The sequence below is a fragment of the Ursus maritimus genome, assembly GCF_017311325.1.
Source record: "Ursus maritimus isolate PB19 chromosome X unlocalized genomic scaffold, ASM1731132v1 scaffold_X1, whole genome shotgun sequence".
NCBI lineage: Eukaryota > Metazoa > Chordata > Mammalia > Carnivora > Ursidae > Ursus > Ursus maritimus.
This window is the reverse complement of record NW_024423319.1, coordinates 62,099,527-62,112,030: the sequence shown is the minus strand read 5'-3', so window position 1 is coordinate 62,112,030 and position 12,504 is coordinate 62,099,527. Positions and strand designations below refer to the sequence as shown.

Here is a 12,504-nt window from a genome sequence, read left to right as displayed (position 1 = left end):
CTCTGTGAGTTTTTGCCCTGTTTAAACACTGGTTCAAGATTTTTTCAGTCTGTTCAAGGAAAGAGTGGATATTGACCCACCCGGTTTGTGGTTTCTGGCGATCCTAGTTGAGAGTCCCTTCCTGCGCTCACTGACCATAACCTACTTTCTGGCTCCAATGCTCAGGCCCTCTACCATTTCAAGGAATATCCTTTTGCTCTGTGGTCCCTTATATCCTGAGACCACAGTGCCCTACCTAGAATTCTGCCTTTTCATTTCCAGAGCCCCCTTCAGGGAGGGGTGTCTCTTACTAGAGCAGATTTCTAAGAGTTTTGATTTTGCCCTCTGGTGTTATATCACTTTCCAGGTGCCAGCTTATGGAAGCTCCTGCCCTCTTCTGTTTATCTTCCAATATCTCTCCGCAGATTCATGACTCTGCCCTTCCTACTTTGCCAAAAGCAGCCATTTTTCTGCTTTTAGAGATCCAGATATATATTCTTACATCTCAGGCTGATTTCATGGGTGTTCAAAATGCTTTGATAGATATCCAGCTAAATTCAGAGGACCAGTTGAAATGGGGCCCTCTACTCCTCCACCATCTTGCTTTCCTCCAAAAACAAAAACAACAACAACAAAAAACTTTTAAAAGCTCATCTTTTCATTATAGTATTGAGAAGTATAGAAGGTTGTTTTGTTTTGTTTTGTTTTGCTTTGTTGAGAGATAGAGCGTGCCAGCATGGGGGTGGGTAGAGCTAGAGAGAGAGAATCTTAGTCTCCACACCCATTGCAGAGCCCAGTGTGGGGCTCGATCTAAGGACCCTGAGATCAAGACCTAAGCCAAAATCAAGAGTCAGACTCTTAACCGACTGAGCCTGACCCAGGTGCCCCTAGAAGTTTTTTTTTTTTAAACATGAGAATCTTGATTGTTTTCTAAAACCTAAGCATAATGCAGTATTTTTGTCATTGTTTCTGTTTTGTTTTACTATCACTTTTTCCCACAAAGTCAAGACAGGAGAAATAATTGGATGTAGATAAATTAGCCAGATTATACTACACATTTATGAAAAGTAGGTCACAAATGAGGTTCCTCATTCAGGGTGGAAAAGAATGTCTGATTGTCTTAGTCTATCTGTGATGCTATAACAAAAGGACTACAAATTGGGTGTCTTAAACAATATTTAGTTTTCAGAGTTCTGGAGGCTAGGAAGTCCAAGACCAAGATGTTGTCAGATTTGGTGTCTGCTGAAAGTCCACCTTCTGGCTTATAGATGGCCATCCTCTCACTGGTGAAAGGGGCAAGGGATCTCCCTAGGGCCTCTTTTATAAGAGCACTAATCCCTTAAAGACCTAATTACTTCCCAAAGGCTCCACTCCAAACACCATCACATTTAGGATTAGGTTTCAACATACGACCCTGGGGTGGGATAAACATTCAAACATTCAGCCTACAGCACTAATTAAAAGATTCACAATATTTGTGAGGAGATAACATACTGGTTTCTCAGATAAAATGCAATCCTTGCTGGTATACAGTGTGTTAGGACAATGTTTTCCAATGTGTGGTCCCTGGATCTCATGAGAACTTATTAGAAATGTAAATTATTGGGCCCTAACCCAGACCTACTAAATCAGAAACCATGGGTAGGACAGCATTCCAGATGATTCTGAGGCATCCTCAAGTTTGAAAACCACTGTGTTAAGCTGGGAGTAATAAATTTTGTCTGAGTTGATTTGTGACTAGGTACAGTAATTACTGAGTTAGGCCTTAAAGAATGAGTCAAAATTCTGTACACCATACTTCTTTCTTCAGCTGAAAAGAATTTGATATATTTGGAAAACAAATAAATTTGACATTGTGATATTATGAGAAACCATTAGCATTGTAATTTGAAAGAGAATTAGCTTAGGATGTCTTCCTGGAGGATAATTTGGTATTATAGATCAAAAGGCTAGCAATTCCACTTTTAAAAATTTATTCAAAGAAAATAGTTGCTCAAATGTATGAAGATGGTGTACAAGAGTGTTTAACAAGGCATTGTTTCTAATAGTGAAAAATGAGAACCTACCTTAATGTCCACTAGTTAAAAAAAATTATGGTATATAATTCTGATGAAACTCTAAGTACCCATTAAAATGATTATTTATTAATAGATTGATTAATAAATGATTATTAATAAAATGCCTAGTGGTACTATATTCATGATAATTATGATTGAGTACAAACTATGATTACAAAAGAGTATATGAGTCCAATTTGGTTAAAATATCTACACATGTATTCGTTTATAGATCTATAGGCATGGGGGGAAATGTGGGTTATACATCAAAACGTTAGCAGTGGAAATATCGATGATAGTCATGCATATATTTTGTTTTTCTTTATCTCTATTTTCTAATGTGAAACTGTATTCTTCACATAAAGAAATAACAAAAGTTTAAAAACAACCTAATCTAAGACTGTTAAACAGATTTTTAAAAAGATTTATTTATTTGAGAGAGAGAGAAAGAGAAAGTAAGAGCAGGGGGAGGTGAACAGGGGAAAAGAATCTCAAGCAGACTCTGGGAGCTGAGTGTGGAGCCCAGCATGGGCTTGATCTCAGGACCCTGATATCATGACCTGAGCCAAAACCAAGAGTCTGACACTTAACCATCTGAGCCACCCAGGCACCCCTGTTAAGCAGATTTTTTACACAATCTTATTATTAGGTACAAAAAATATTAATTCTGCTTTTTTAAAACACTGTATTTGTCCTAGAATATTTGGGAAAAAAACCCTAATCACTGTTGCTTTAATAGTTCACTGTCAAGGTTACTGTTCTAAAATCTGGCATTGGTTTATTTCTAAAAGTTTGAATTATTAAGTAATTACAAAAATATGGGTTTCATCTTAGAATTTCCTGGAAAAGTAAAAATTACTCTGTAGTGGAGGGTAAGAGGATCCTGTTTCAGCCTTTGCAAGTAATTTTCTGTGTGAATTTGGAAAATTTAATCTCCCTGTTTTTGGCCTTGGTATTCTCATCTATAAAAAGTGTCATGATTAGAAGATCTCGATGGTCTTTAACTGCTCTAATATTCTAGGGATCTCTAATGAATTTAGAAGCGCAACTATTTTCAGAGATGTGAATGAGGAAGTATGGAGGCTAAAAAAATAAAGTAAATTAAAACTCTCTAAAATGCCCTTTAAAGGATTCTTGTTCTGTTACACAGGATGTTGTTGATACTTCTCTCCTTTAGTATAACTTCTCCCTTAATGGAATTTTAAAAGAAATGTGTTAAATATTTAAAAATATTTGAACATTGGTATACTTATGACACCTGGTGGTCAAATCAAATATCACATCTAAATTCTAATTCCCCAGACACTCCCTTTTTCTCAGTGCGACTCCGCCCCCCCCATCCCCCCACCCCGATTTATCCACTCATCATGAATTCAAGTCGTTCACTCAATCAACACTTAGTGGATCCCTAATATGTTCAAAACACTTTAGGAGACAGTTTACTATCGAGGAAAGAAAGTAGTAAGAGAACGAGTCTTTGATACGTAGGAGATTGCAATCTACTTAGAGGAACAAAAGAGACTCCATGCAAAGGCAATGACCACAGCATGTTAAGTGTATTAAATGTATTCTCACTAGAAAAATGATCAAAACTATGCATGCTGTGAGGCCATAGAAGTGACCTCTGGTTTGGAGAGGTCAAGACAGGCTTTTTGGGGGAGGTGAGGCTTGCCTTTCTGGGGACCTAAGTTTCCCCAGCTGTAAAACAGTGATAATGTTATATTGTTGCATAAGATTGCTGTGAGGGACAGATTGAGAGAGTGTATATAAAGTACTTAGCATAACACCTCATCCAAAGTAGGCATTCAGTGATTTTTAATTATTATTATAACAAAACCAAAGATGATCAGGGAAGACTTCATGTATGTTAACTATTTTCTAAATTTTATTTCAAGCATAATTCTGGTTAAAAAAAGAATAATTCTGGTTCAAGTTTACATGGCCTTTTAACTAAACTGAGTATGCAGAATACAAGATCAATTATTTTAGTTAGTTCAGTGGGTAAACAAACAGACCACAGAAACAGATAGTGTTGGCTCGATTTACAGTTTGCTAGACTAACTGGCTGATTTAGCAAAATAGCTCAGTGGGGGGAAAAAAAACATTCAAAGTAGTTGTTTACTTGACTGAGCCGGTTGTTTGACTGCAATGAACTTTCAGTAAATACAGTGTCTATCTGAAAGCACCATGTAGTCAGTGCAAAGGCATCAAATAGATGGTTTGGAACTGTTTAAGCCGTGTGTGTGTTGACCGAATTTTTACAATTGCAGTTAGTTGTATTTTGGGTTGAATAGGCACTATCTTAGATTTTATATTGCTTTCAATAGTTAATGTTAAGTGTACCTCAATTTCCCTGTAATTCCAGAAAATGTGAAACAAACTAACTTTCTTTGCAAGCAATAAAAAGCACAAGGGAGTATTAAAACTCCATTTATCCTTTTGTTTCTACAATCAAAGGCATTTTCTATTTCCTGAGAATATCAAATGTTTGGGTAAACTGTCATTTTCAAGGGTTAAAATAAGCTGTATTGTAGTGGTTTTGGGCCAAAAGCAATAAGGATCTGATCCAAAAGAAAACCAAGAACAGGGACTCTGCATTTTAGGAGTGAATGTTTAACCTGGATAAAGGAAGATTTAATAGAGACAGGATTGCTGTCTTCAGATATTTTAAGAGTTTCATGTGCAACAGGGGGTAAACTTTATATGACCTTGGTAGGCAGAACTAGGCTAAAATGACAGGGATACAGATCTTAACTCACTAGAAGGAAGATCTCTCTAACAATTACGATTGCTAAAAATGTAACAATTCAAAATTAATAACTTTTCACTGAACTTGCCTCAAGAGCTGAATTAGAGATAGCCCCTTTTGCTGCAACTACCATCAGATACCTTCTAGTTTTTCACATACTCTGGTAGTTGTTTGAATGGTAGGCAAGGATAGTCTCAATAAATGTGAATGTCTGAAGTTACCATAATTCTGTTAATAAAGACAGATCTTTAAAGTTACAAAAGCTTTATGAAAAGTGCTGTGACATACAAGCAGGACTAATTTTGCCCTCAGCCAAATTTTGAAGGAGCCTAATTTATCTTCATTGCACCATTTTTTCCAGGCTTCCATCCTTCTGAGGCCTGGTGACCTGCCAGCCCCTCCTAGGCCCTTACCTCTGTTTCAGTCCCAAAGGTTCACAGACTCATCTTAGCAGTCACCTAAACTCTGATAAGGTTGCAATTTAAAATTGATTCAGTTTTAGTCTTTTCCAGCATTAATGATTGGAAACTCAGCTAGATCTCAAACTTTGAAAGTGCACTTGGAGACAACTGTAATACTGAAATGTGGAAACCCAAGAAAGTGTTGGAATGTATGTCTGGGGCAATTTTCCAGTAAGATCTTGCTTGTTGGTTATCTCTACAAGTTTGATTACTCCCCCTGACTACTAAGGGGGAAACCTGATTAAGGTTATTGCCAAAACAGTGATCTTTTTGATTTCTAAAAATATGCTCCACAATGCTGTTATCTATTTGTAGATTGCCATGATATTTTCAGTTTACATAAAAAATGCCTTTTGAATTTGTGAAAGTTCATACTTGAATACTTCTTTGGCAGGACACAAATACATTTGTATATCCAAACATGAACTGGCATGCCCTTGACCCTATTTTTACTCTATTTTCTGCAGAAATCATCACTCTAATGCTTTCCTTAAGGAAGGAACATACATCCTCAAGATGGGAAGTAACAGCACAAACAGTATAAGAACAAAGTGCACTGATCTTCAAGTGTCATTTCAGTACTCTCTCTATGCAACCACCTACATCCTCATATTCATCCCTGGTCTTCTGGCCAACAGTGCAGCCTTGTGGGTTCTGTGCCGCTTCATCAGCAAGAAAAATAAAGCCATCATTTTCATGATTAACCTCTCCGTGGCTGACCTTGCTCATGTGCTGTCTTTACCCCTCCGGATTTACTATTACATCAGCCACCACTGGCCCTTCCAGAAGGCCCTTTGCCTGCTGTGCTTCTACCTGAAGTATCTCAACATGTATGCCAGCATTTATTTCCTGACGTGCATCAGCCTTCAGAGATGTTTCTTTCTCCTCAAGCCCTTTAGGGCCAGAAACTGGAAGCGTAGGTACGATGTGGGCATCAGTGCTGCCATCTGGATCATTGTGGGGACTGCCTGTTTGCCACTTCCAATTTTGAGAAGTTCTGACTTAACCAACCACACTGAATCCTGCTTTGCTGATTTGGGGTTTCAACACATTAGCATGGCTTCCTCCATTGGCATGATAACTATAGCTGAACTTGGAGGGTTTTTTTTACCTGTTGTAATTATTACTTATTGCACGTGGAAAACGAGAAAATCTTTACAAGAAGTCCAAGATCCCCCTCAGAATACCAAAGAGAGAAAAAAGGCTTTGTGGATGGTCCTGATATGTGCAGTGGTGTTCATTGTGTGTTTCACTCCCTACCACTTCAACTTCCCATTCTTTATGATGGTGAAACAACATGTCTTTTCAAACTGTTCCCTAATCAAAAGCACCTTATGTTTTCACATCATTTCTCTATGTCTTGCAAATCTGAATTGCTGTCTTGATCCTATTGTATATTATTTTATGACCTCAGAATTCCGTGATAGGTTTTCAGAACACGGTGGTTTGGCTCTTCAGTCATGTGTGAGATGCAAAGACAGTGCTTTAGAAATTCATCACAGGAAGGAGGATCTTCAAACTATCTCTCTTGAAATTTTGAATGATTCCAAGACATTGTAATAAAATTACTAGCTAGAGTAATCTATGTTCTCTATCAGTTTAGCTATGTCACCTTGAAGATTTTTCTTAAAAAATAAATGGTATTTTGAGTGCCTTAACAAAACATGGCCTCCTTCCTTTCAACCTCAGAATGATCCTTCTGAAGGAATTAGTCATGACTATATTTTCTATCAGAAGGGAAACATACTGTTCTATGGAGTATATAATATCTTTTTTTTTTTTACAGAAAGTAATAAGCAACAGAATAAATTGCACACCTGTTCCTCAGCAATGGGTCCAATATTTCACTTTCTCCTGCAAGAAACAAAAAGTAAATTGAAAATAAGTGGACATAGGTGAATTATCCAAACATTTAAAAATGTGCAGGAGAACAATATGATCCTAGCTTTATCAAGAAAATATATACTACTTGAGCAAAGTAGACTAAAGAGGAAAGAGTTTTTAATATTAATAGGAGTTGTGGGAATTATTATCCATATAACTTGGAATATCTATGAGCATTTCCTTTTGTCCCCTTGGGGAAACAAACAATTTAGATTAATCTGAAATTTCTCAAAAGTATCATGAGATTCACACACAACACATACACCTTAAACACAGAGACAATTGTGTTCTGACATACTTCATATACTTCAGAGTTTCAAGGTTTGCTATGAAAGCTCTTTGCATGAAAGTCTAAGAGTGTGTGTTATGATGCTTACTTTTATATGTGGGCACTCATTCAGAAAATATTTTGTTATATTTGACATTAAAATCAATTGTGCAATGATCTTTCTACATTAATTCCTCTATGTACAACATCAGTCACAACTTTGCTTGATAGATTTTAAATAATGAGTTAATAAAGTATCACACATGTGCAGTTTTTCTGTTAGATTTCATTTCTCACAAGTAAAGACATATATAAAGAGAATATTAGTGAATTGAATATTATTATGAATGCAGAATGAAAAATTGCTATTTTTTAAAATCTTTGTGGTGAAATAATTTTGTAATACAATTCACTACCATTGAAAAATTTGAAACTTAAAATTTCATATATTGTCTTTCATTAAAATGGTATTTTATAAAGCAGTGGTCAGGTTTATAAAATTATAAAGATTTACTTTCTCTTGTCTTTATAAGGTTGGAAATTCACAAACTATTTTATCTGTGTGATTTTTTTTTTTTTGTAATAGTGATTGCCTCTTAGAATCGGAACAGATAATAACATTTGCCACAGTGTCGGGAAAATAAGAGTGAAACCTAATGTATAAACTTGTCAAAGCACTATGTTGTACACATGAAACTAATGAAACATTGTATGTCAACTACACTCAAATAAAAAAATAATTTAAAAAAAGAGAGGAAAGTGCTTCTTGGCAGAGGAGGATGGCAGCAGAGTGGAAGGACCCTAGGCATTTCTTATCTCACAAAGACAGCTAGATAACTATCAAATCAACCTAAATACCCCAGAAATTGACGTGAAGACTGAAAAAACAAACTCCACAACTAAAGGAAGAGAAAAGGTCACATCAAAGAAGATAAAAGTATGGAGACATGGTTTAGGGGAGGAAGGGATTGCAGCCACTGCTGAGGGAAGGGAGCCATGGTCAAAAGAGGGCCACACTGGGGAACACACAAAAGCCATTGACTTGGAAAACAAGAGGGGCTGAATTTTGTGGGTTCTTGCAACCAGTGGGGCTTAAAGCCTGGAGTTTTAAAGGTCAAAGTGCTTGGCTGGAATAGAGCCCTGAGGGCATTATGCTATTCCTGGAGAGAAGGCAGGCAAACAACCTGGGGGCAGACAGCATAGAAACAAAGATCTGAAGAACTCCTAGGGCACACAGAAGGGACATTACTCACTCTTCTTAGAGCACATCCCTGAGAGGTAACATTCATGGAGACGTCTCTCCTGGAACAAAGTAGCTGACCAGTTCCATTTCTCTCCCCTGCCCCTTAACATACAGAACAAACTACTGGAAGCAGCTCAGCTCCTACACTGGCTACTCAACTTGCTTACACCAAGACCCATCCCCAGAACTCTGGTGGGGCTGTCCTTCATAGTCACCTTGCCTCAGTCCCAGTGCAATAGGTCCCTCACCTAGAAGATGAGCACAAACCCTTGTCCACAACATGTCTCTTGACCAGAGAGGTTAGTAGGGCCTTAGTTCTGGTGCAGGTGGTGTCAGGTCTCATTTCACAAGCAGACCAGAGCACATCTAGTTACAACTCACTGCATTCGGATTAGGGACCAAACACTACCCACAGCAAACAAAGAGAGCTTCTGCAGATGATTAGACTGAAGGATAGAGCAGCAAAAACACAGCAGGAGAATGCGTTCAGCACATAACATAGACACTCCCTGAAGCAATAGGCTCTGGGCATTACATGAACTCCTCATTATAATGTCACTACTTTCAGAAGCTGGAGACATAATTGGATTTTCTAACACAGAGAAGAAAGCAGAGACTTAGACAAAATGCAAAGATGGAGGAATTCATCCCAAATGAAAGAACAAGACCATGTACAGAGAGCTAAGTAAAACAGACGGAGAATTTAAAACAACAGTCATGAGGATACTCATTTGGCTTGAGAAAAGAATAGAGGACATTAGTGAGACCCTCACCACAGAGATAAAAGAGTTAAAAAAGAATCAATTAGATGAAGAGTGTAATGAATGAGATTAGAAACAGACTTCATGTAATGAACAGCAGGCTGGAAAAAGCAGAGGAATGAATTAGTGATCTAGAAGACAAAATAATGGAAAATAATGAAGTTGAACAAAAGAGAAAAATAAGAATTATGCAACATGAGAATAGACATAGGTAACTCAGTGATGATATCAAATGTAATAACACTCTTATTAGAGGAGTCACAGAAGAAGGAGAGGAAGAGGAAGAGGAAGAAGGAGATGGAGAAGAAGAAGAAGAAGAAGAAGAAGAAGAAGAAGAAGAAGAAGAAGAAGGAAGAAGAAGAAGAAGAAGAAGAAGAAGAAGAAGAAGAAGAAGAAGAAGAAGGAGAAGAGGAGGAGGAGGAGGAAGAGGAAGAAGGAGGAGGAGGAGGAGAAGGGGAAGGATACTAAAGGGTTAGTATCCAAAATATATGAAGAATTTTCAAAACTCAACACCCCAAAATGAATAATCCTATTAAAAATGGGCAGAAGACATAAATAAACATTTTTTCCAAAGAAGACATACAGATATCTAACAGACACATGAAAAGCCATTCAACATCACTCACTATCAGGGAAATACAAAACTGTAATGAGATATCACCTCACATCTGTCAGAATGGCTAAAATGGACAACACAGGAAATAACAGGTATTGGCAAAGATGTAGAGAAAGGGGAACCCTTGTGCACTGTTGATGGGAATGCAAAGTGGTGCAGCCAGTCTGAAAAACAGTATGGAGTTTCCTCAAAAGTGAAAAACAGAACTACCCTATGATCCAGCAATTGCACTACTAGGTATTTACCCAAAGAATACAGAAATAGTAATTCAAAGGGATACATGCACCTTGATGTTTATAGCAGCATTATCTATGATAGTGAAATTATAGAAACGGCCCAAGTGTCCTTCAACTGAAGAATAGATACAGAAAATATATATATATATATAATCATATATCTATATCATGTATCTATAGAATGGAATGTATTTATAGAATGGAATATATATACACATATATATTTCGAGATTACTACTTGTTTTACTTTTTCATTAAGAAATAGTTTAATGAAAATTGCTTTGTTGCTCTTGCAGAAGCTATTTTTCATTTTCCATAATGCTCTTAAGAGAACATCTCATCCTGGCCTTTGCTCCCTTCCTCCTTAAGGGCACTTGGTAGAAATCCTCCTATGTATTTGAAGTCCTATTTGAGATACATTAACCCTTTCTTCTGAATTTGGCCTATTGTTTTCATGAGTAATGAACATTATCTGGAAGATTGGGAGAAGCACAGAAAACAGACTGGCTTACCAACTATTCTGAAATTCTCAGATGTCTCCTGAAGGTCCCAATTTACTCCTACTTCTAGAAGAGGGTCTACATGTAGTCACCTTAATCCTGTATTTCTGGGGCCAGGCAATAGCCAATCCTGTCCCTCTGTGCACTGTTGCCCAAAATACTGGAGTGCAGGAGTCCCAAGAATGGCAAGCTTAAACCTACAGCTGTTAACTGATAATAATGGGATGAAGTTGGGTTCTAATACTCTTTCTGACATTTCTTAACTTTGTGATCTTGACTAAGAGACTTTACAAACACTCTGACGCTATCTGCTCCTCTGCAATATGGTGATAATAATCTATGATCTTTCTGCTTCAGAAGCCTCTTATAAAGATCAAATAAGAAATGATAATTATTTTAAAATTATAATGATTATTTAAACATAAGGACACAGGGAGAGGTAGTATTAACAAAGGAATCAAGGAAAGCAGATAGTGTCCCTCTTAACCGATAAAACACATAGGATATAATTAATTTTTTTTCAAAGATTTTATTTATTTGAGAGAAAAAGCATGCATGAACAGGGGGAGCGGCAGGCAGGGGGAGAGGGAGAAGCAGACTCCCTGCTGAGTAGAAAGCCCCATGAAGGGCTCAATCCCAGAACCCTGGGATCATGACCTGAGCTGGAGGCAGATGCTTAACCCACTGAGCCACCCAGGTGCCCCAGAATTAAATATTTTAAACCACCTATCAGTATCATAAAAAAGATGAAGGCATGAAGTAGTGTCCAGGGTCCTGAAAATACTGGCTGAGGTTCTTGTGAGTAACAGAAAGAACCATTTACCTGTCCCCTACCATGAGTCTGTTAGGTCCAGCCTTTCAGAGGGTAAAGTTATGATTAGGATTAAGGATCTCTGAAGAAATCAAATATCAGAGACTGGCCATGGCTATAGGAAAACAATGAAGATATAATAGAGCACAGTCAATATCTCCTATGGATGAATTCTGTAGATAGAATGCAAGGTCTCCAAAACTTTTGGAAGAAATGGATCTGAAACAAATCTAAAGGAGCCTACAGCTGTAAAGAGGAGAGCCTGAAGGGAGAATAGGTTATCTAACAGTATTGTTTGGACATGGATACATTTGCTGAGGGACATTTAAAGGTTCAAAGAACATCCTTAATTCAGTGCAGTTTCACAATACCTGATCTGGTTAAATATATCAGATAAGCAAATCTGAATAAATATAAAATATGCAAAAACTTAGGCTCCTAAGAAAACATTAAACATACACACTTCTGCCTTTGCTCACACTGTTTCCATGTCAAGTATGTCTTTGCTTCTCCTGTCTATCCAGTCTTACAAATTATTTTAGATTCAGCTCAAATTTTACTTCACTGTAGAACCACATAATCTCTTCTATATAGTAAAGTCCTTGAAGGTACCCATCAAGGACAATACAATATGTTGTACTCCATAACATATTAAAATTGAACCTAATTTCCTATAGGGATATTAAGACTTTGATAGTTAGTTTCTGTTGCTAGATTAAGACTTGCATATTTCTTTCTTTATGGGAGACTGAATTCTGGGCATAAACTAGACAATCTATTTTTATACATTGATATATAATTAATCTATATTTCTCAGCATCATGCAAATAGTAGGTGCTCAATAAATGCTTGTTCAGTGTCGAGAGGGAGAGGGAGAGAGAGTGTCACTGCATCTTGGTAGATTGGTTGAACTTGTTGACTACAAAAAGAAATATAAAT

General features: G+C 37.1%; 1 protein-coding gene across 1 annotated transcript in view; it reads left to right on the top strand.

Annotated features, from left to right (window-relative positions):
• LOC103671956 (putative P2Y purinoceptor 10) overlaps positions 1-8,122 on the top strand; it is a 59,123-nt gene extending 51,001 nt beyond the window's left edge. The window contains exon 2 of the mRNA XM_008700603.2: positions 5,714-8,122. Coding sequence (XP_008698825.1) covers positions 5,763-6,806 — 1,044 coding nt within the window. The 5' untranslated portion in view covers positions 5,714-5,762 and the 3' untranslated portion in view covers positions 6,807-8,122. The remainder of the gene's footprint in view (positions 1-5,713) is intronic.
• The last annotated feature ends 4,382 nt before the right edge of the window (positions 8,123-12,504 follow it).